The 21,371-nt window shown below is 37.1% G+C and overlaps 1 protein-coding gene and 1 long non-coding RNA gene across 8 annotated transcripts in view; one reads left to right on the forward strand and one right to left on the reverse strand.

The window, feature by feature from the left end:
* The window catches only part of ZGRF1 (zinc finger GRF-type containing 1), a 92,311-nt gene extending 78,068 nt beyond the window's left edge, over positions 1–14,243 (forward strand). For 3 of the 7 annotated variants that reach the window (XM_045469960.1, XM_045469990.1, XM_045469977.1), the window contains 5 exons: positions 429–552; positions 11,494–11,670; positions 11,803–11,937; positions 12,631–12,892; positions 13,045–14,241. In XM_045469960.1, the coding sequence (XP_045325916.1) occupies positions 429–552; positions 11,494–11,670; positions 11,803–11,937; positions 12,631–12,892; positions 13,045–13,190 (844 nt within the window). In that variant the 3' untranslated portion in view covers positions 13,191–14,241. Of the gene's footprint in view, positions 1–428; positions 553–11,493; positions 11,671–11,802; positions 11,938–12,630; positions 12,893–13,044 lie in introns of all 7 variants that reach the window. The other 4 variants (XM_045469995.1, XM_045470003.1, XM_045469971.1 and 1 more) reach the window with 3 other exon arrangements.
* Positions 12,894–18,748, reverse strand: LOC123593720. Its single transcript, XR_006710479.1, has 2 exons — positions 18,581–18,748; positions 12,894–13,113 (listed from the first exon to the last, which is right to left on the reverse strand). It is a non-coding gene; the product is annotated as an uncharacterized LOC123593720 (long non-coding RNA).
* Between the last annotated feature and the right edge of the window lie 2,623 nt (positions 18,749–21,371).

A 21,371-nucleotide genomic window follows, 5' to 3' on the forward strand; every position in this document is an offset into this window, starting at 1 on the left:
AGTTGAGATTTAGATACAAGTTTTTCTACAAAAAATTGGACATTTTCCCACGATATCCTACCTCAATTTAAAAAGACATTTAGCCCCAGGAACCTAATTTATTTCATCTCTAAAGCAAGAGTTTAAGCCAAATGTTTCCTATGAAAGCCTCTAAGTTTATAGAATTTAAAAGTCATTGTTTCTCAAAACGTGTTGTGCAAAATGCTAATTCCATGCAGAGGCAAGGGGACATTTAGTACGTTTTATGTAGGAAAAAATTGTAAGGGGTTTTTTACTAAGTTCAAAGCCTTTTAATACATTTATTAGCATTATTAAGCCTTGTTAGTTCCCAGAACTCTGGGAATACATGTTGGAAAATAGTGCAGCAAATGATGTCAATGCATGCCTTCTCTTATTGCTTAGATTAATTTTTGGAATTCTGTTTTTAGGTTTGAGTGTGAAAAGCTGATTCTTGTTGGAGATCCCAAACAGCTTCCTCCTACTATTCAGGGTTCTGATGCAGCTCATGAAAATGGATTAGAACAAACTCTTTTTGATCGGCTCTGCTTAATGGTACTACTGTTCAATTCATGCAGAATTATCATTTATGGATTATATACTGTGTAGATAGATCAAAAATGAAAATATTAGAAGACTTAGTCCCTGCCCTAAAATAATTGTAACTGTTTAGAAAGTACCCCTCTTAAAGATAACTAGCACCTTGTAATTTAAGTACCCTTTTATATAATGAATCTTTTCCCCAGGTACTACTTTAATAGTGGGTAGTAAATATATTGCTTTTGCTCTAAAATCTTAAAAAACTCTATAATGTCTTTATTATCCATGTCCCCTATTGTAGAGCTGTTGTAGAGTGCTGCTTCACATTTAAAAGAATTTTTTTAAATTAATTATTAATATACACATATATATTTTTTAACATTTACTAATTTTGAGAGAGAGGGATCCTGAGCAGGGGAGGAGCAGAGAGAGAGGGAGAGACAGAATCCCAAGAAGTCAGCGCAGAGCCCAATGCAGGGCTCAAACTCCGTGAACCATGAGATCATGACCTGAGCCTAAACCAAGTCTGACACTTAACCGATGGAGCCACCCAGTCTCCCCTAATTATTAATGTATCTTTTTAAAAATTTAATTAATTTATTTATGTATTTATTTTTAGTTTACATCCAAGTTAGTTAGCATATAGTGCAACAATGATTTCAGGGGTAGATTCCTTAATGCCCCTTATCCATTTAGCCCATCCCCCCTCCCCCAACCCCTTCAGTAACCCTCTGTTTGTTCTCCATATTTAAGAGTCTCTTATGTTTTGTCCGCCTCCCTGCTTTTATATTATTTTTGCTTCCCTTCCCTTGTGTTCATCTGTTCTGTGTCTTAAAGTCCTCATATGAGTGAAGTCATACGATATTTGTCTTTCTCTGACTGACTACTTTCGCTTAGCATAGTACCCTCTAGTTCCATCCATGTAGCTGCCCATGGCAAGATTTCATTCTTTTTGATTGCCGAGTAATACTCCATTGTGTGTGTGTGTGTGTGTGTGTGTGTGTGTGTGTGTGTGTGTGTGTATGCCACATCTTCTTTATCCATTCATCCATCAATGGACATTTGGGCTCTTTCCATACTTTGGCTATTGTTGATAATGCTGCTATAAACATTGGGGAGCATGTGCCCCTTCAAAACAGCATACCTATATCCCTTGGATAAATATGCTTTGTCAAAGATTAGCTGGCCATATGTTTGTGGTTCCATTTCTGGGTTCTCTATTCTGTTCCATTGATCTGAGTGTCTGTTCTTGTGCCAGTACCATACTGTCTTGATGGTTACAGCTTTGTAATATAGCTTGAAGCCTGGAATTGTGATGCCTCCTGCTTTGGTTTTCTTTTTCCAGCATTGCTTTGGCTATCTGGGGTCTTTTCTGGTTCCATACAAATTTTAGGATTGTTTATTCTAGCTCTGTGAAGAATGCTGGCGTTATTTTTATAAGGATTGCATTGAATATATAGATTGCTTTGGGTAGTATTGACATTTTAACAATCTTTGTTCTTCCTATCCAGGAGCATGGAATCTTTTTCCATTTCTTTGTGTCTTCAATTTCTTTCATAAGCTTTCTATAGTTTTCTGTGTATAGATTTTTCACCTCTTTGGTTAGATTTATTCCTAGGTATTTTATGGGTTTTGATGCAGTTGTAAATGGGATTGATTCCTTTATTTCTCTCTCTGTTGTTTCATTGTTGGTGTATAGGAATGCAACCAATTTCTGTGCATTGTTTTTATGTCCTGCAACTTTGCTGAATTCAAAATCAGTTCTAGCAGTTTTTTGGTGGAATCTTTTGGGTTTTCCATATAGAGTATCATGTCATCTGCGAAAAGTGGAAGTTTCACCTCATGGCCGATTTGGATGCCTTTATTTCTTTATGTTGTCTGATTGCTGAGGCTAAGACTTCCAATACTGTGTTGAATAACAGTGGTGATAATGTATCTTTAAATAGAGGTGACATTCACATAATGTAAAATTAACCGTTTTAAAAGTGGATAATTCAGTGGCATTTAATACGTTCACAGTACTGTGTAAACACGGGCTCTATTTGAAAACACTTCTGTCACCCAAAAATAAAAACCCATACCCATTTAGCAGTTTCTCCATTCCCTCCTCTCTCCAGACCCTGGCAACCACCAGTCTGTTTTCAGTCTGTATAGTCGTATCTAGTCAGTATACTTTATGTCATACAATCTTACAACTTTCATATCATATACAACCCAGAATCTATACAATATGTGACCTTTTGCGCCTGGTTTATGTCACTTAGCACCGAGTTTTTGAGGTTCATCCACATTATAGCATATATCAATACTGTATTACATTAAATAAAAATATTCTTAATGGTACTGTAGTCATCTCCCTACTCATATCTAGAACTTTTTCATTATCCCAACAGAAACTTTGTACCCATTAAACAATAATTCCTCTTCTTTCCTGAGCACCTGGTAACCTCTATTCAGCTTTCTGCCTCTGTGAATTTGCCTCCTCTATGTGCTTCATATAAGTATAATCATGTGATTTGTGTCCTTTTGTGTTTGGCTTATTTACTTGGCATAATCCATTCAGAGTGTGTCCATGTTGTAATATGTGTCAGAATTTCATTCCTTGTTAACACCAAATAATATTCCATTGTATGTAATACCACATTTCATATATCCACTCATCTGTGGATGGATATTTGGGTTGTTTCTGTCTTTCAGCTATTGTGAATAACAGTGCCATGAGCATTGGTATACAGATACCTGTTCGAGTTTCTGCTTTCAGTTCTGTTGAGTATACATGCAGAAGTGCTACTACTGGGTCATATAATAATTTTATGGTTTTTTTTTTAAATCCATTCTCTTTATTTTTTATTTTTTAAGTTTTTATTTAAATTCCAGTTAGTTAACATACAGTGTAATATTAGTTTCAGGTGTACAGTGTAGTGATTCAACACTTCCATACAACACCTGACGCTCATCACAGTAAGTGCTCTTCTTAGTCCTGATCACCTGTTTAACCCATCCCCCACCCACTTCCCCTCTGGTAACCACATCAGTTTGTTTTCTGTAGTTAAGAGTCTGTTTCTTTCTTTTCTTTTCTTTTTTCTTTTTTTCTTTTTTTAACCTTTGTCCATTTTTGAGAGAGACAGAGTGCATGCAGTGATGGAGCAGAGAGAGAGGGAAACATAGAATACAAAGCAGACTCCAGGCTCTGAGCTATCAGCTCAGAGCCTGACGTGGGGCTTGAACTCACGAACTGTGAGATCAGGACCTGGGCTGAAGTCAGACACTTAACTGACTGAGCCACCCAGGCGCCCCTTGACAGTTTCCTTTGATGAACAAAAGTTCTGTAATTTTGGTGAAATCCAGTTTATCTATTTTTTTTTTCTTGTGTTGCTTGTGCTTTTGGGGTCATATCCATGAAACCTCATCCAGTATCATACAAATTTTCCCCAGTGTTTTCTTCAAGAGTTTTATAGTTTTGGTCTTACATTTAACTTAAGATTCTTTGATCCATCTTGAGTTTATTTTTGTAAAGGTATAAGATATGGTCCAGTTTTTTTTTTCCCCCATGCATATATTCAGTTTTTCCAGCACCATTTGTCAAAAAAATCTGTCCTTTCCCCATTGAATGGTTTTGGCACCCTTGACAAAAATCAGTTGACTATGTGCAGGTTTATTTCTGGACCCTCTATTCTATTCCATTGGTCTATATTATTTAATTTTTTATGGCTGAATAATATTCCATTGTATGCATGTACCACAATTTGCTTATCTATTTATTATTACTATTGTTTTGATGCAATGTTCAAAATCAAGCTATTTTTATAAGCAGAAGATTAAAATATTATGGCCAAAAGAATATAGAAAATCTACCAAAAGAAAAATTTTATCAGTGTTGCTAGCTTAAATTGCATTTAAGGAGTTACTTTGCTGTTTGAACTTTCAATAATCTGTACTTTTTTTGAGAGAGAGAGAGAGGGTGTAACCGAGCAAAGGACAGAGAGAGAGGGGGGGGGAGAGAGAGAGAAGTGGGGCTCACCCAAAGCAGGGCTCATGCTCACCCAAAGTGGGGCTTGTGCTCATTTGAAGCAGGGTTTGTATTCATGAACCATGAGATCATGGCCTGAACTGAAGTCAGATGCTTAACTTACTGAGCCCCCCAGACACCCAATAATCTCTACTTTCTTAACAGAGGAAGAAAAATGGAAATGAAACTAAAAGAATGATTAAATCTCAAATAAATGTTTCTTCACCCTTAAGAGATAGTATTTCCTAAAAGATCCTTCTAACAAGAGATTTTAGATGGATGGATTGATTGCTTTGCTCTAAACGGTAGAGATATTAGTGCTCTCATGCTTTTCCCCCTTTTCTTATCCCTTCCCTTATTCCTGTTTTTGTTAGTTACGTTATTATTCTTTTTGTTCTATAGTCATAATTTGTACGATTGTTTAGAGTCATTCTATATATTTTTTAATTTTTTAAAAAAATGTTTATTTTGAGAGAGAGAAAGAGCACGCATGCACGCACGCACACACACACGTGTGCGCATGCATGTGGGGGAGGGGCAGAGAGAGAGGGAGAGAGAGAAAATCCCAAAAAGTCTCCACACTGTCAGCACAGAGCCCCGACACAAGACTCGATCTCACAAACTATGAGATCATGACCTGAGCCACCCAGGTGACCCTAGAATTAGTTCTATATTTAGAAGTTTCAGTGTCATTCATATGGGTGCTTTGGACTTCATCATCAATTTTTTTTTTTCAAGAATGACTTATAGATACATACTTTCCTGAGTCCGTTTTGTTTCAAAATGTCCATTGCTTTTAAATGTAAAAGGCATCTTGGCTTATTGAATAGTTGCATCAAGTATTGCTGTGAATTTTAGGGCCAGCCTGATTATTTTCCCCTTGTAATGATTTATTTTTTCTACCTAGATACAATAACTCTTTTTACAACCTTAAAGTTTATAAATTTGCCACAGTATATCTCAGTGTGGAGCTTTCTGTAACTAATCGTTCTGTAATAAAAGTTCTCTCAAACTGGAGACTCTTGTTTCTTTGTTTCAGGAAAGGGTTCTGCTCTACCTGATGAATTCTCTACCAGTAGCTTAGTCTGTGCAGGATGCTGTAAGAAAATACCATAGACTGGGTGGCTTAACCAACAGACATTTATTTCTCACAGTTCTGGAGGCTGGGAAGGCCAAGATCAAGGTACCTTCAGATTTGGTTCCTGGTAAGAATGCTCTTCTTGGCCGTGTCCTCACATGGTAGAATGAGAAAAAAACTCTGGCCTCTTCCTCTTCTAATAAGGAAACTAATCTTATCATAAGGACCCCATCCTCATGACCTCATCTGAACCTAATTACCTTCCAAAGGCCTCACCTCCAAATATCATCTCTGTGGGGTTTAGGGCTGCAACATAGGAACTGGGGTCGGAGACACATTTGGTCTAAAATACAAAGGCCCCTCGATTATTTTTATATTGGGTATCTTTATCTGTTTCCATTAATGTTACTTTAATTTTTTGTCTTCATTATCTGTGAAGGCTTTCTAATATGTCTGTTCCCCTTACATTGAGTTTGAAGTTGCATTGAGTTTTGAGTTGGGTTGTAGTGAGTTTTATGAAGAAATTCCATTTGTTCTTTGCTTCCTTTAGTTCTCTAATGATACTATTTTGAAAATTAGTTTGTTTTCTTAGGATTGAAATTTCCCTTTTAATCTCATTATCTTTTTAATTTTTTTTTTTTTCAACGTTTATTTATTTTGGGGACAGAGAGAGACAGAGCATGAGCGGGGGAAGGGCAGAGAGAGAGGGAGACACAGAATCCGAAACAGGCTCCAGGTTCTGAGCCATCAGCCCAGAGCCTGACATGGGGCTCGAACTCACGGACCGCGAGATCGTGACCTGGCTGAAGTCGGACGCTTAACCGACTGCGCCACCCATGCGCCCCTCATTATCTTTTTAAATCTCATTGTCTTTTCATCATCTCACGGTTGAGATTTTATTTCACTCAGTTACATTCTGATTATATTCTAAAGGTTGAGACTTGAGGAAAACTTTCTTCTGTTTCTTGGTTATATTTTGTCTAGGCTGCGTTCTATACATAGTGTTTGCATTGTCTTTATCTTGTTAGTTTGAGGGGAAGCTGTAGTGTGTTAGCACAGTTGCCATTCCTGCTTGATCTCCTGATGTTCTTGCTTGGGTAGCTCTCAGATTCTGTATTTTCTTAGTACCCTGAAAATAGGGTGTGGGGAGTGGGGTAGGTGTGGGACTGGAATAGAACTGAATTAAGAATGTGTACTGTCTTGGGGCACCTGGGTGGCTCAGTCGGTTGAGCGTCCAACTTTGGCTCAGGTCGTGATCTCACGGTTCATGGGTTCGAACCCTGCGTGGGGCTCTATGCTGACAGCTTGGATCCTGGAGCTGCTTCGGATTCTGTGTGTCTCTCTTTCTGCCCCGTTTGTTCATTCCCTCTCTCTCTCTCTTTCTCTCTCTCAAAAATAAGTAAAAAAAAAAAAAAAAAAAAAAGTTAAGAACGTGTACTGCCTTTTTTTGCTTACATGGGCTCTCTCAATTCTAAGGTTTTATTAAATATCCGGTATCAGGATTCATTCCACATAGTTGGAGGTATTGTCCCTTTCCCAGACAAGGAATATTCTTGGACTTCAGGTGTCCCCCCAGTTTGATGTTTCATCCTCAGAGCCTTCACTTCACTAAAAACTAACTGCTCAGATCACTTTCCCTCTTTCATTACTATTCTTAGGAGCAATTTCTATGTTATGACTTCTAGAGAAGTTAGGAATCTCACCATACAGATGGTCCTTGACTTACAATATTTGGACTTAACAATTTCAACTGTATGATGGTGTGAAAGTGATACACATTTAGTAGAAACTATCCTTTGAATCTTGAATTTTGATCTTTTCCCAGGCTAACGATATGATGTAAGATCCTCTCTCATGATGCTGGGCAGTGCAGCGAGCCACAGCTCCCAGTCAGCCATATGGTCATGAGTGTAAACAACCTATACACTTACAGCCATTCTGCACCCATACAGCCATTCTATTTTTCACTCTCAGTATTGTGTTAAATAAATTACATGAAATATTCAATATTTCATTATAAATTAGGCTTTGTGTTAGATGATTTAACCCAATTGCTAGCTAATGTAAGTATTCTGAGCATGTTTAAGGTAGAATAGGCTAAGCTATGATGTTCTATAGGGTAAGTGTATTAATTTAAATGCATTTTCACTTCCATTTTCAACTTATGATGAGTTCATCAGGATGTAACGCCATCATAAGTCAAGAAAGATCTGTACTGCATTTCTCCCTTCTGCTTAATTTTTTTTTTTAATTTTTTTTTTTAACGTTTATTTTTGAGACAGAGAGAGACAGAGCATGAACGGGGGAGGGTCAGAGAGAGGGAGACACAGAATCTGAAACAGGCTCCAGGCTCTGAGCTGTCAGCACAGAGCCCGACGCGGGGCTTGAACTCACGGACCGCGAAATCATGACCTGAGCCGAAGTCGGCCACTTAACCGACTGAGCCACCCAGGCGCCCCTCTCCCTTCTGCTTTAGAATGCTGTTTCTTGATAAGCACTTTATAAACTTTATGGCATTGAGTTGTCTCTAAACCTTTCTTTGGTGCATGGCTACTGAATTTTTCCTTTGCTATTGTTTTTAATATATTGTTGTAGATGTTTCTTTAGATATTGGAGAATGGATTGTGCAAGGCAGTGTTATTCCACCTTTTTCAGAAGTTTCCCCTTACACTGAGTTTCAAGTTGTGTTGTTTTGAGTTGAGTTGTACTCAATTTTGTGAAGACTCAAGCTTTCAATTATCTTGAGTTATTAATTGTAACTGAATTGAATTGCACAACTTTCTACCCCTTCCATGATAAGTCCATGTTCAGATTCTTTTGAATCAGATCTTTCCATTGGCTTTTTAAAAATCTTAATTTAAAAAATTGTTTAGATTCTGAAAACATTTTTAAATAGGTAACCTAGTCACATGATTCAAAATGCAAATTCTAAAGGAACCATAAAGTAGAGTGAAGACTTTTACTCCTGTCCCCCAACCACTCAGTTTTTCTCCCCCAAAGCACTGTCATCTTTTTCTTGTATTCTTCTAGTGATAATTTATGCCATCATAAGCAAATACATAAAATATTTCCCCCCTCTTTTACAAATGCTACCATACAATGCATGCCGTTATGCTCTTTCCTCTTTCACTTATCTGTTGTCGATGATTTTTAAAACATGAAGTAGATTATTGAGGGAATTTTAAAAGGGCAAATAAAGATAGACTGAAAAGTGGATTTATTTGTAGAATATAATGGAATTGAATTTACGAAATGGAATATATAAAACATTCAAGGTGATGAACTTGATCCATATAGATCATTCTCATAAACATAGTAGATGTTGAAAGAAGCAAGGTACAAAGAGATATACATAGTATAAAATACAATTTATGTGAATTTCAGAAACACAGCAAATAATGTGTATTATTCATACATACATGCCCATGTATGGAACATATAAAGCTTGCATGGGAATGCCATAAAACACAGTTAGTATTGGAGCTGTTTCTAGAGAAGGTGGTAGAGGAAATAGATGAGCGCGGGGGCAGGTGGGGAGGCATAGCTATCTATGCCACATTTCATATTTTAACAAAAAGGAAATCTGAAGCAAGATGACTAAATACTAATGTCAGATTTGTGGGGTACATAGATGAGTATTATATTTTTTTGCTTTTCTGTATATTTGAACTAGTTCAGAATTAATTAAAAGAAACAAAAATAATATCTATTATTCATTATAGAAAGTGTGGAAACTACAGAAAACTAAAAGGTTAAAAAAAATCTATAATAACCTCACTGCCCCCAAGAGAAAATCCTTTGTAATATTTTGGTATCATTCCTTCCAGCTTTTATCCTAGGGGTGTCTGCATATATCAAATATATACACTGTAAGAATACATATATTTGATATATGTGCACACAATGGAATATCATTCAGCCATAAAAAAAGAGGGAAGTCTTGCCACTTACAACAACATGGATATACCTTGAGAGCATTATGCTAAGTGAAATAAATCAGAAAGAGATAAATACTGTATGTTATCACTTACCTGTAGAATCTAAAAAAAAGCTGACCTCATAGAAACAAAGAGTAGAATGGTGGTTACCATGAGCTAGGAGGTAGAAAGGTAGGAAGAGGGAGATGTTGGTCAAAGGGCATAAATTTCCCGTTATCAGATGAGTAAGTTCTGGGGATCTAATTAACAGCATGGTAATTATAGTTAATAATATCATATACTTGAAAATTGCTAAGAGAGTAGATGTTGCATGCTCTCACTATTAAAAAAGAAATGTAATTACCTAATTATGTGATGTGATAGAGGTGTTACCTAATGCTATGGTGGTAGTCAATTTGCAATATATGAATATCAAATCAATTCATGGTTCACCTTCAGCTTATACAATTGTGTTATACTTACACAATTATGTTAAATGTCAATTATATCACAATAAATCTGTAAAAATATGTATTTTTACATAGTTGAAACCATACCATGTAGTTACTCTCCTGCCTTTTTTTAAACTTTGCATTATAATAAGCCATTTCCCTGTGTTATTACTAGCTTTGTAATCACTGTTGTCACAAATATTTTAATCACCAAATATTATGTGAATATACCATGATTTAATCATTTTTCTAACATTGTTTCTAGTACTAAATAATGGTCCTTTGAATAAAAAAAAAATCATTTGAGAATTTTTGTACTTTGAGCATATTGTGTATTTTTGGCAGAGGTTTTCACATGTCCACTGACTTAGACTCATCCGCAAACTTATGCCCCAAATAATACAAGGACTGTTTTTTTCCTTACTGTTTTTCTTCCATAAAAGATACCTTGTCTGTGTGATCATTAATCCTGCCTTTAACTATGCATTATTATTGTTAGAGTACCTTGTAGTTATTCAAAATGTTCAAATAGTGCTCCAGAACATTTTGCAAACACAGAGCATGCTCTACAAGAGCTCTAACTTGGATGGAATGTGGATTTTATGATGCACTAACAAGATTGGAAACTTCTTTGAGGATTCAGAATATAAGATGGCTTGTGCCCAAGGAGGAAAATTAATGAGCTATCAACAACTCTTTCTAACATTTTTAAAAAATTTTTAATGTTTATTTATTTTTGAGAGAGAGACAGAGAGAGAGAGAGCACGCACGCAAGCGGGGGAGGGACAGAGAGAGGGAGACACAGAATCCAAAGCAGGCTCCAGGCTCCGAGCTGTCAGCACAGAGCACGATGCAGAGCTCAAACCCACAAACCATGAGATCATGACCTGAGCTGAAGTCAGACACTTAACCAGCTGAGCCAGCCAGGTGCCCCTCAAATATATATGTTTAAAAAAAATTTTTTTTTTCAACGTTTATTTATTTTTGGGACAGAGAGAGACAGAGCATGAACGGGGGAGGGGCAGAGAGAGAGGGAGACGCAGAATCGGAAACAGGCTCCAGGCTCTGAGCCATCAGCCCAGAGCCCGACGCAGGGCTCGAACTCGCGGACCACAAGATCGTGACCTGAGCTGAAGTCAGACACTTAACCGGCTGAGCCACCCAGGTGCCCCTCAGATATATATGTTTTAAAGATTCCGTTTCAATTTAGTGTCAGGTCAACTCCACATACATTATGAAACCACCTAATGTTAGGCACCAAACTTATTAGATAAGTCTAATATTTGACATGCTTTATAATTTTGTGGTGTAAATAATAGGTTACCATGAAGATATTTTTAGTAATTAAAAATTGTTATTTATAGTCTATTTGATCATAGTTGTAATTCATTTACTAAGAGCACAGTATGTTGATATTTTTAAATTTTTAAATACTAATCTTTTTTTTCCCCCTAAGGAAAAAAATGCTTTAATTTTTTTTTCTTCATTTAAATTTCTTAGGGTCATAAGCCAGTTCTGTTGAGAACCCAATACCGTTGTCACCCTGCAATCAGTGCTATCTCTAATGATCTCTTTTATGAAGGAAACCTCATGAATGGCATTTCAGAAACAGAGAGGAGCCCTTTATTGGAATGGCTCCCAACTCTGTGTTTCTATAACGTTAAAGGACTGGAGCAGGTAAATGACATTAATGAGAGTCAACATGGTTTAGTTTCCTGGTTTAATTTTATTGTTGTTGTTTATATGGTTTTCTTGGTCTTTCCACAGCCTTTCTGGGAAATATAATTTAGGCTCTGTTTCATATTCCAGATTGAAAGAGATAACAGCTTTCATAATGTGGCAGAAGCTGCTTTTACACTCAAGCTGATTCAATCACTGATTGTAAGTGGAATAGCAGGCTCGGTGATCGGGGTGATAACATTATACAAATCCCAGATGTACAAGGTTTGTATCGTATTATGACACTTCAATATTGGGACTTTTTGTTACAATATTTGATAGTTACATTTGAGTAGTAGTTGGGTTTGGTACTTAAAAAACTTTTGGGAGTGTAACATTTTTAAAAATTCTGATTTTTGTGTGGTCTGGCTTTTTTTCTGTATAATTAAATGTAAACCTAACAAGGTTTAATTAAATTCAGTTTACAGCTGTTAGGGCAAAAATGCAAATAAACAAATTAGAGGGAAGAAAATAACAGTGTATGCTTTGTGTTTTGGGCCAGATGGGATTCAATCTCTGTTTTCCAAAATGTTTTCATTATTATTTCATTTTATTAATAAATCAAAAGTAGATAGCAGATATTAATGTACATGTAAACCAATTACTTCTAACTAGTTTTTACTTTTTTTCTTTTTTAAAATATTTTTCATCTATTCTATTATTAATTTTCAACTCTGAATTAGTATATCTGGATGAATTCCCCAACAATAGATAAATCATCACTTTTGCTTTTGTTTCCTAATTTATATTGTCATCTAGTTATTTATGAATCACTTTAGAAACTACCAAATCTATGTGAATCATTAAAAAATGAAAATTATCCACTACTAGTTAAATAAAAATGGCTGCTGTGAATAGGTTCAGGGCTTAAGTTCTTCATGGTCTCTTCCCTGTGTGATCTCGTCTTTTCCTCCACAGCTTTGTCATTCACTCAATGCCGTGGACTTTGATCATCCTGATATTAAAGCCGTGCAGGTATCCACAGTAGATGCTTTTCAGGGAGCTGAAAAGGAGATTATTATTCTGTCCTGTGTAAGGACAAGACAAGTAGGATTTATTGATTCAGAAAAAAGAATGAATGTTGCATTGACCAGAGGAAGGAGGCATTTATTGATCGTGGGAAATTTAGCCTGTTTGCGGAAAAATCGACTCTGGGGACGTGTGATCCAACACTGTGAAGGTAAAATATAAAAATATCTTTAATTCAAGTGTTTTGAATTAAAAATGACTCTTGAGTTAGTGCTTGGAGTGGTTCAGGTAGGACTAGCTCTGACTTTGCCACTGTGTGAGATGACTGAAATATCGTCGTCTCACGTTTTACCTCTTTTTTAGGAAGGGAAGATGGATTACAACATGCAAGCCAATGTGAACCACAGCTGAATCATCTTCTTAAAGACTATTCTGAAAAACAAGCAGAAGAGAAACAGAAGAAAAAGAGTGAAAAAGATAAATCTCATTTACAAAAAGTCATGGCATAGATAATTTGTATTTATATGAATTCAAATTCATTTTACACTATATATTTTTTATATTTTTACTACCCCAAAATGTTGTTATTGATAAAAAAATTTATAATATTTATGTAATAAATTAACTCCAAATAAAAATTTGTTCTTCAAAAAATGTACATACTTATATTAAGATAGGCAGATGTTGAACGTAATATAAGATCTTACTAATAAAAATACACTTTTTTCTAAAAATTATTATTTCTTTTTGCTAAAGGAATAAATTTTACAAAGGGTATGGAAAAGCTCCTGGGGAATACCAATGTTACTTCAAAAATAAGTAAATATCTCAAAAACTCATCTATTAGAACATGGCTACAAAGTTGTATCAATACACCCCTTTCTGAACTACAGTTCTATCAGAATCTTTAAAAACTAAATATATATAATGCCCAGTTATAAGTAAAAACATATTCACAATAACTTTTTAGAAATATAAAAAGAAGAAGAAAAATACAAAAAATTCACTCCTGGAGAATGCAGTGCTCAGTACCTGGCCTTGTCCAGTACCCAGCACCATACCTGGTATTGTAGGTTCTCAGTAAGTAGCCATTGGATGAATGAACAAATGAATGAATGAGAGACTACCTTTGGTTGGTTTCCTTCTAGTCTTTTTCCTGTGCATTTATTCACATGGTAGATATTGGCATATAAAATATATAAGGGATTTAAATTTTTTTATTTTGAAGTATTTTTTAATACACACGTATAGAAAAGTGTACAAATTACAAGTATACAGCTGAGTGAATTTTCATAAAGTGAATACATCTTTGTAATCAGCACTCAGATCACAGACGGAACATAACCAGTATCGCGAAGCCCCTTCGGTGTCCCCTCACTGCTACTACACTCTCACCCTCAGGGTAACCAATATCATAACTTTTAAAAACATAGGTTTGAGATTCATGTTATCATGTGCAGGCTTTGGACTTTATAGAAATGGAATCACATTATGCTTCTACATGTGATTGATTAAATATTCTCACGAGATTCATTCACATTGTTTTGAATATTGGTAGTTTTTAATATTCTCGTTCCTGTTTGATATTCCACTATAAAAATAACTGTAATCTACTTGCGTATATTACTCTTTTTTTGCCAGTTTTATTGAGAAATAATTGACATACGTCACTGCATAAGTTTAAGGCATACAGCATGATGGCTTCATTTACGTGTATTGTGAAATGATGACCACAGTAGGTTCAGCTAACGTCCATCTTCTCATATAGGTACAATAAAAAGAGGGAGGAAAAGGGAAAAATTTTTCTTGTGATGAGAATTCTTAGGTTTATTATCTTGACAACTTTCCTGTATATTGTACAGCAGTGTTAGCTGTGGTCATCACGTTGTCCATTACATTCCTAGTATTTATTTATCATATAACTGGAATTTTGTGCTTTTGATCACCTTCTTCCAACTCCCCCTCCCTCTACCCTCCACTTCTAGTAACCACAAGTCTGATCTCTTTTTCTAGAAGTTTGGGGATTTTTGTTTTTAATATGCCACATATAAGTGAGATCATACAGTATTTGTCTTTCTTGGACTTACTTTACTTAATATTATGCCTTCAAGGTCCATCCATGGTAGGATTTCTTTGTTTTTTATGGCTAAATAACATACATATGTGATATTCATATATGATGTACATTCATATTCATATTTACATATATATATCACAGCTTCTGCCTTTTTTAAGTAACCTCTACACCCTTTTTGGAGTTTGAATTCATGACCCCAAGATCAAGAGTCACATGTGCTACCAACTGAGCCAGCCAGGCAGCCCTATATCACAACTTCTTTATCCATTCATCCATCAATGGACACTTAGGTTGTTTCCACGTCTAAGCTGCTATGAATGGTGCAGATGACTTTTTGAGTTAGAGTTTTCATTTCCTCTGGATGTATCTCCAGAAGCATAATTGCTGGATCATATGGTAGTTCTATTTTTAATTTTTTTTTTTTTTTTTTTTGAGGAAACTCCATGCTGTTTCCATAGTGGCTAAACCAATTTACAATCCTACAAACATGCACAAGGGTTCTCTTCATATTCACACTAACAGTTGTTGTCTTGTCTTTTTGATGATGGCTATTCCAACAGGCATGAGGTGATAGATACCTCACTGTGGTTTTAATTTGCATTTCCCTAATGACTAGTGATGTTGAGCATCTTTTCACATACCTGCTGGCCTTTCATATATCTTCTTTGGAGAAAAGACTTAGTTCTTTTGCCCATTTTTTTTTAACTGATCTTAGAGGAACAACTTTTAGCCTTTTATCATTGAGTATGATATTAGCTGTGGGCCTGTCATATATAGCCTTTATAATGTTGAGATATGTTCCTCTCTGCCTATTTTATTGAGAGTTTATTGTGAATGGATATTGAATTTTGTCAAATGCTTTTTGTGCATCTATTGAGATTATGATGATTCATTTTTTTGTTCTATTGCAGGGTATCACATTGATTTGTATATATTGAACTGTCCTTGCATTCCAGGAATAAATCCAACTTGATCACAGTGAATGATCCTTTTAGTGTGCATTTAAATTAGGAAAACAATGTATGAACAAAACAAGAAGTTCAACAAGGAAATAGGCACCATCTAAAACAAAGAAATCTAGGGGCGCCTGGGTGGCGCAGTCGGTTAAGCGTCCGACTTCAGCCAGGTCACGATCTCGCGGTCTGTGAGTTCGAGCCCTGCGTCAGGCTCTGGGCTGATGGCTCAGAGCCTGGAGCCTGTTTCCGATTCTGTGTCTCCCTCTCTCTCTGCCCCTCCCCCGTTCATGCTCTGTCTCTCTCTGTCCCAAAAATAAATAAACGTTGAAAAAAAAAATAAAACAAAGAAATCTAGAGTTAAAAAATACAACTGAAGAATTCAATAGAGATTTTCAAAAGTAGACTTTGCCATGTAAAAGAAAGAATTTGTTACGTGAAGGACATTGAAAGGGATATTGACAATTCTCCAGAGAAGCAAAAACTAAAAAAAAAAAAAAAAAAAAAAAAAGATTGAAGAAAGCCTTTGGGAATTATGAAACACAAAACAAACATTATTCACATTATGGGAATTCCAGAAGAAGAAAAAAGAACAGAAACTGTATTTAAAGCAATCAGAGAATGTGGGGAGAGAAATGGACATTCAGATCTATGAGGCCCAAAGGATAAAGGATCCCAAGTAGGTCAACACAAATAGGACTATGCTGAGACACATAGTAATTAAGTTGTTAAAAGTCAAAGACAATTTTAAAAAGAGCAAGAGAAAAGAGAGAAGTTATATACCACGGAAACTCCATAAGACTATTGACCAGTTTCTCAGTAGAAACTTTTCAGGCCAGGAGAGAATGAGATGACATATTTAAAATACCAAAAGAAAATAACTGTCAACCAGAAATTCTATAGCCAGTGAAGTCCTTCAGAAACAAAGGGATAAAGAGTTTCCTGAACAAACAAGAGCTGAGGGGGGTCCTTACCACCAGACCTCCAAAGGGAGTTCTTTGAGCAAAAGTAAAAGAATGCTAATTAACATAAACACAGGTAGTGTAAATCCCACCAATAATGGTAAATATATAGTCATAGTTAGATTCTGCAACATAGTAATAATGGTACATAATTCACTTACAATCCTAGTTTTAAAAAGGGGGGTTATGTCTCTTAATTTGTTTGATGGTTGCTATTCCTTGTCAAACTTCTTGTTTTTTTTTCATGCATTGTTTTCCTAATTTAATTTATTTGTGTTTTCTTATAGTTCACTAAACTTTAAGAGGATTATTCTAAACTCTTTGATAATTTATAGATTTCCATTTCTTTAGGATCAATTATTGGAGCTATATTAGCTTTCCTTGGTATCATATTTACCTGATTTTTCATGTTCCTTGATTCTGTATGTTGTACCTGTACATTTGAGCAATCAGGCTCCCCTTCCAGTCTTTAAAGATTTGCTTTCGCAGAGACAGTTCTTAACCAGTCAGCTCAGTTTGGATTTCTTGGCGGTGTTGGGCAGGTGGGGCATGCTATTGTCTGTTTTGGGGTGAGGTAAGGGTTTGAGCTCTGAGGATTAGGTGGGGGGTTGTGCCACTGGCAGAGAACATTTGGATAGAACGGCTGGCTCAGTCCCCTACCCAAGCGAGGTTGTAGGATGGTCTCTGGGTTGCCTGCGCAGTAGGAAAGGATCCAGGGCCCAGACGGCTCATCGTTGAGCGACCCAAATCAGGTCAGACTGTACACTGAATTCCCTGGTCAGGTGAGGCCACTGGCTCTTCTCTGCAGAGGGGGGAAGCCTGGGCTGCGCTCTCTGTTCCAGTGCCACAGTAAGCAGTGCTGTTGAATGGACTGTGTAGCATCTTGTGTATTAGTTTCCTTGGTCAGACGTACTAAAGGCTATATTCAGCAATGAGCAGAGCTGTGAATTAGATTCTCAAATGCCGTGGGAGATTCTCAGATGCTCTTTGTTGTCTTAACTCAAACCAACCCACATCCCACGTTCCCTGGATGAACAGGACCATGGCTTTGCTTGTCAAATTATTGGCTCTGCTGTCTACCTCTCAGTTTGAGTTCTGCTGGGCCACACAGTTTCCAGGAGTTGTCACAGTGCTTCTGGTCAGATGGGGTCGAAAGCCACTGTTCACAGGGATGGGGCTATGTTGACGCTCCTTTGTCTGGGTGGGAAGGGGAGAGGCTACTTCAGGCTACTCTGAAGTTTCACGGGAGGAGCCAGAAGTTACCCTCAGTTTGGGCTGTGAATTGACCCCTCCGCTTGTGTGTAGTGTGGGAACACTCCACTCCCGGTACTGGCTTTGTTCCGGGGACAGTCAGCTCTGCCCATCCACTTCTCTGCTCTACTGCTGCTGCTGGACCGCAGATTCCAGTTGTGCCAGCCCTTCTGGTCAGATGGGGCCATAAGGCACTCCACAGAGGGTGGAGCTCTGATTCAGGTCCTTGGCTTGGGCCTGGGGCAAGCCAGGCTTTAGAGCTGGCAGAATTCATTTGAGGAACTAAATCAGGCAGATCTCCTACCTGCTGAGCTCCCTGGTCAGAGTTTTGCAGGTAAGCAAAAACCCCTGGTTGGGATTACTTCTTGTGCACTGCAGGCATGAACTCAGTCTGACTGTCCTGTTTGTTGTAAGCCCCTGCCTCCTTTGTCACAGTCAGATTCCCAGTGGCTGGGCCCTGCAGATTCCCCAGCAATCTCCATGGAGTGAGATCAGAGTAGGGACTTCCTTAAAGTGACCCAACACTGGGGATGACTGGCTATTCCTCTTGGGTCTCTTCTCACTGGAAGATCCAGAGGTTCAGGGGAGACCTCTCCAAGTGGTGCTGTGCTATCTCAGGGTAGGGGCAATGTGGTCAACATGTAGTCACTTCTTACCCTTTGAATGCAGTCTCTCCCTGTGTCTGTGACGTGGGGGTGTTTCAGCCTCATTTTTGTGTTCTAGGATTCTCTCAGTGGGTCTTATTCTTGAGTGGTGTTTGTTCTGGTGTGGGGGAGCAAAGTCAGGAACAACTATGTCACCATCTTGTTGACATCACTCCTAAATTTTTAAAAAATGTTTATTTGTTTATTTAATTAGTTATTTATTTATTTATTTATTTATTTATTTATTTATTTAGAGAATGTGTGTGCTCATGTGCACATGAGCAGAGGAGGGGCAGAAGGAGAGGGAGAGAGAGAATCCCAAGCAGGCAGCATGGAGCTCAATGTGGGTATTGATCCCACCATCATGAGATCATGACCTGAGCCAAAATCAAGTTGGACTCTCAACCGACTGAGCCACTCAGGTGCCTACCCCCTCCCCCAATTTTTTATTATGAAAAGAATACATTCTCTTTGTAGAAAATTTGTAAAATACAGCAGAGTATACAATAGAAAACAAAAAGCACTTAGGGATCCACTACCCAGAGATAATCGTTACAAACAACAATGTATATATGTGAATAAGTTAACCCATTTGTGGTATGATTTTAAACATTAACAAAGGAACATATACTCATTCTATATGGAAAAATGGCAAGGGCTTGATTATAATTAATAGCAATGAAGTGTTGTCTTTATCAGTTAAAACAGAAAACCGCTTACTTGAATTATTTTATAATAAAAAATGACCAGTCTACTTCTATAAAACTATTCTTTTATGTTTGGGAAAGAAATAAAGCCACTGAAGAAACGAAACTTGTTTCATAATTCTCCAAGCCTTGTCCCAAATGTGTTCCTGAGTTTAACAGCAATTGCACGCTTAAACATTCACCCAAACTGTGAAGAAATCAGATTGTTGATTGCTCTTTGAAGGTCTTTGAAGGTCTACATTTGCTACTAGGATCCACTTTGCTACTTAATGCAAGAAAAACTGATTACCAGCAAAGAAGTTTAATAGCTGAGCTGGTGATTCCTAAAATCCTTATTTTCAAAAGTTGACTTAAAAAGAACATATATGTTTCATACTCTGCTGCCAACCCCTGTCCTTAGAAATATGCATTTCAATATTTGAGTCGTTTGTGAAAAATCACAAGTTAAAATCTGAGATTATGAAGCCCAGCTTAAAACTCCACAGTAAAATGTAACGTTTGGTATTGTTCTATGATATTGGAACAAAAAGAATGTTTGATTTGGCAATGCTGTGTGCTCTTGACTATGGTTTAATTTAAAGACAGCTGTGAAATAGCTTTCTACTAATTTGATTTTTTTATATTAAATAAGAAGGAAATGGAAATTGGTGATTTACTCAACAGATATTGGACCTTGAAAATTAAATAATTGTTCTAAAAACATTAGCTTAATGCTGACTTGAAATGCCTGCTTCGTAATTAGTCATGAGTGAAATGTGTGTTTAGCTCAAGTTGTGTTTTTGGTTTATATTAGCATGACTTGATGATAGAATAAAGGAAAAATACAATACAAATATCTCTGCAAGACCCTGAGTTCTTTTCATCCTGAAATACTAGATAGGTTAATATTTTTAACTCTTGTTTTATTTTTATTTTTTTAATTAAAAAAAAATTTTTAATGTTTATTTATTTTTGACAGAGCATGAGCAGGGGAGGGGCAGAGAGAGAGGGAGACACAGAATCTGAAGCAGGCTCCAGGCTCTGAGCTGTCAGCACAGAGCCTGACGCGGGGCTTGAATCCGCTGACCGTGAGATCATGACCTGAGCCGAAGTCGGACACTCAACCGACTGAGCCACCCAAGCGCCCCTAACTCTTCTGTTTTATTTAGTCTCTTTATTATTGATGTTCTCTCCTATACTTTTCTTTTCTTTTCTTTCTTTCTTTCTTTCTTTCTTTCTTTCTTTCTTTCTTTCTTTCTTTCTTTCTTTCTTTCTTTCTTTCTTTTTTAGTTTATTTATTTATTTGGAGACATAGAGAGAATGAGTGGGGTAGGGACAGAGAGAAAGAATCCCAAGCAGGTTCCATTCTGTCAGTGCAGAGCCCGATGCGAGGCTCCATCACATGAACTCTAAGATCATGACCTGGGCTGAAATCAGGAGTTGGATGCTTAATCAACCAAACCACCCAGGAGCCCCTAGAGTACCTCTTTTACAACAGAAACTTTGAGTACATTTATTTTATTGGCTGGATTATAATGGATTCGTGGCTTTGGGAAATAGAAATCATTTCTTGATTCAGTTGAAGTCAGTGCATTCATTGAGCATCTACTCTGTGGCTGGCCCCATATTCAATGGAAAGCAGGCTGGTTCAGTATTCGGGAACACATGTGTGCAGCTTGTCTTATTTGTCAGCCCAGGCATGGAGTACAGGTGAATTAGTTACATACCACCTTGCGCCTATGTTGGGCAGGCTAAAGCTCTCCCTGATAGAGAAACTTGGCAGAATTCTTGAGGTAAAAATATCAGGCTTCTTTGACCATTCTTTTGGAGTGTCTATTTCTAAATAAAGCAAGAACTACCATGGCCATGATGATGTTGGGAGCTCAGATACATTGTTACCTACATTTCCAGATTCCTTACTCCTAGAGTTAGTGTCAGGCTTTGGGGTGTGAGGCAGAGGCCAGATCTTTGAAGACCAGGTAAGGCAACGAGAAGTAGAAGAGGGCTGGATGTGCATGGAGGGGGGTAACTGATGGGGAATATTCAGGGTTGACAAATTCTGAGGCATGAAAAGATACCAACTCTCACAGATGGGGTGAGTGTGTGTGTGTGTGTGT

This window comes from Leopardus geoffroyi, chromosome B1, assembly GCF_018350155.1.
Source record: "Leopardus geoffroyi isolate Oge1 chromosome B1, O.geoffroyi_Oge1_pat1.0, whole genome shotgun sequence".
In the NCBI taxonomy this organism is placed as follows: domain Eukaryota; kingdom Metazoa; phylum Chordata; class Mammalia; order Carnivora; family Felidae; genus Leopardus; species Leopardus geoffroyi.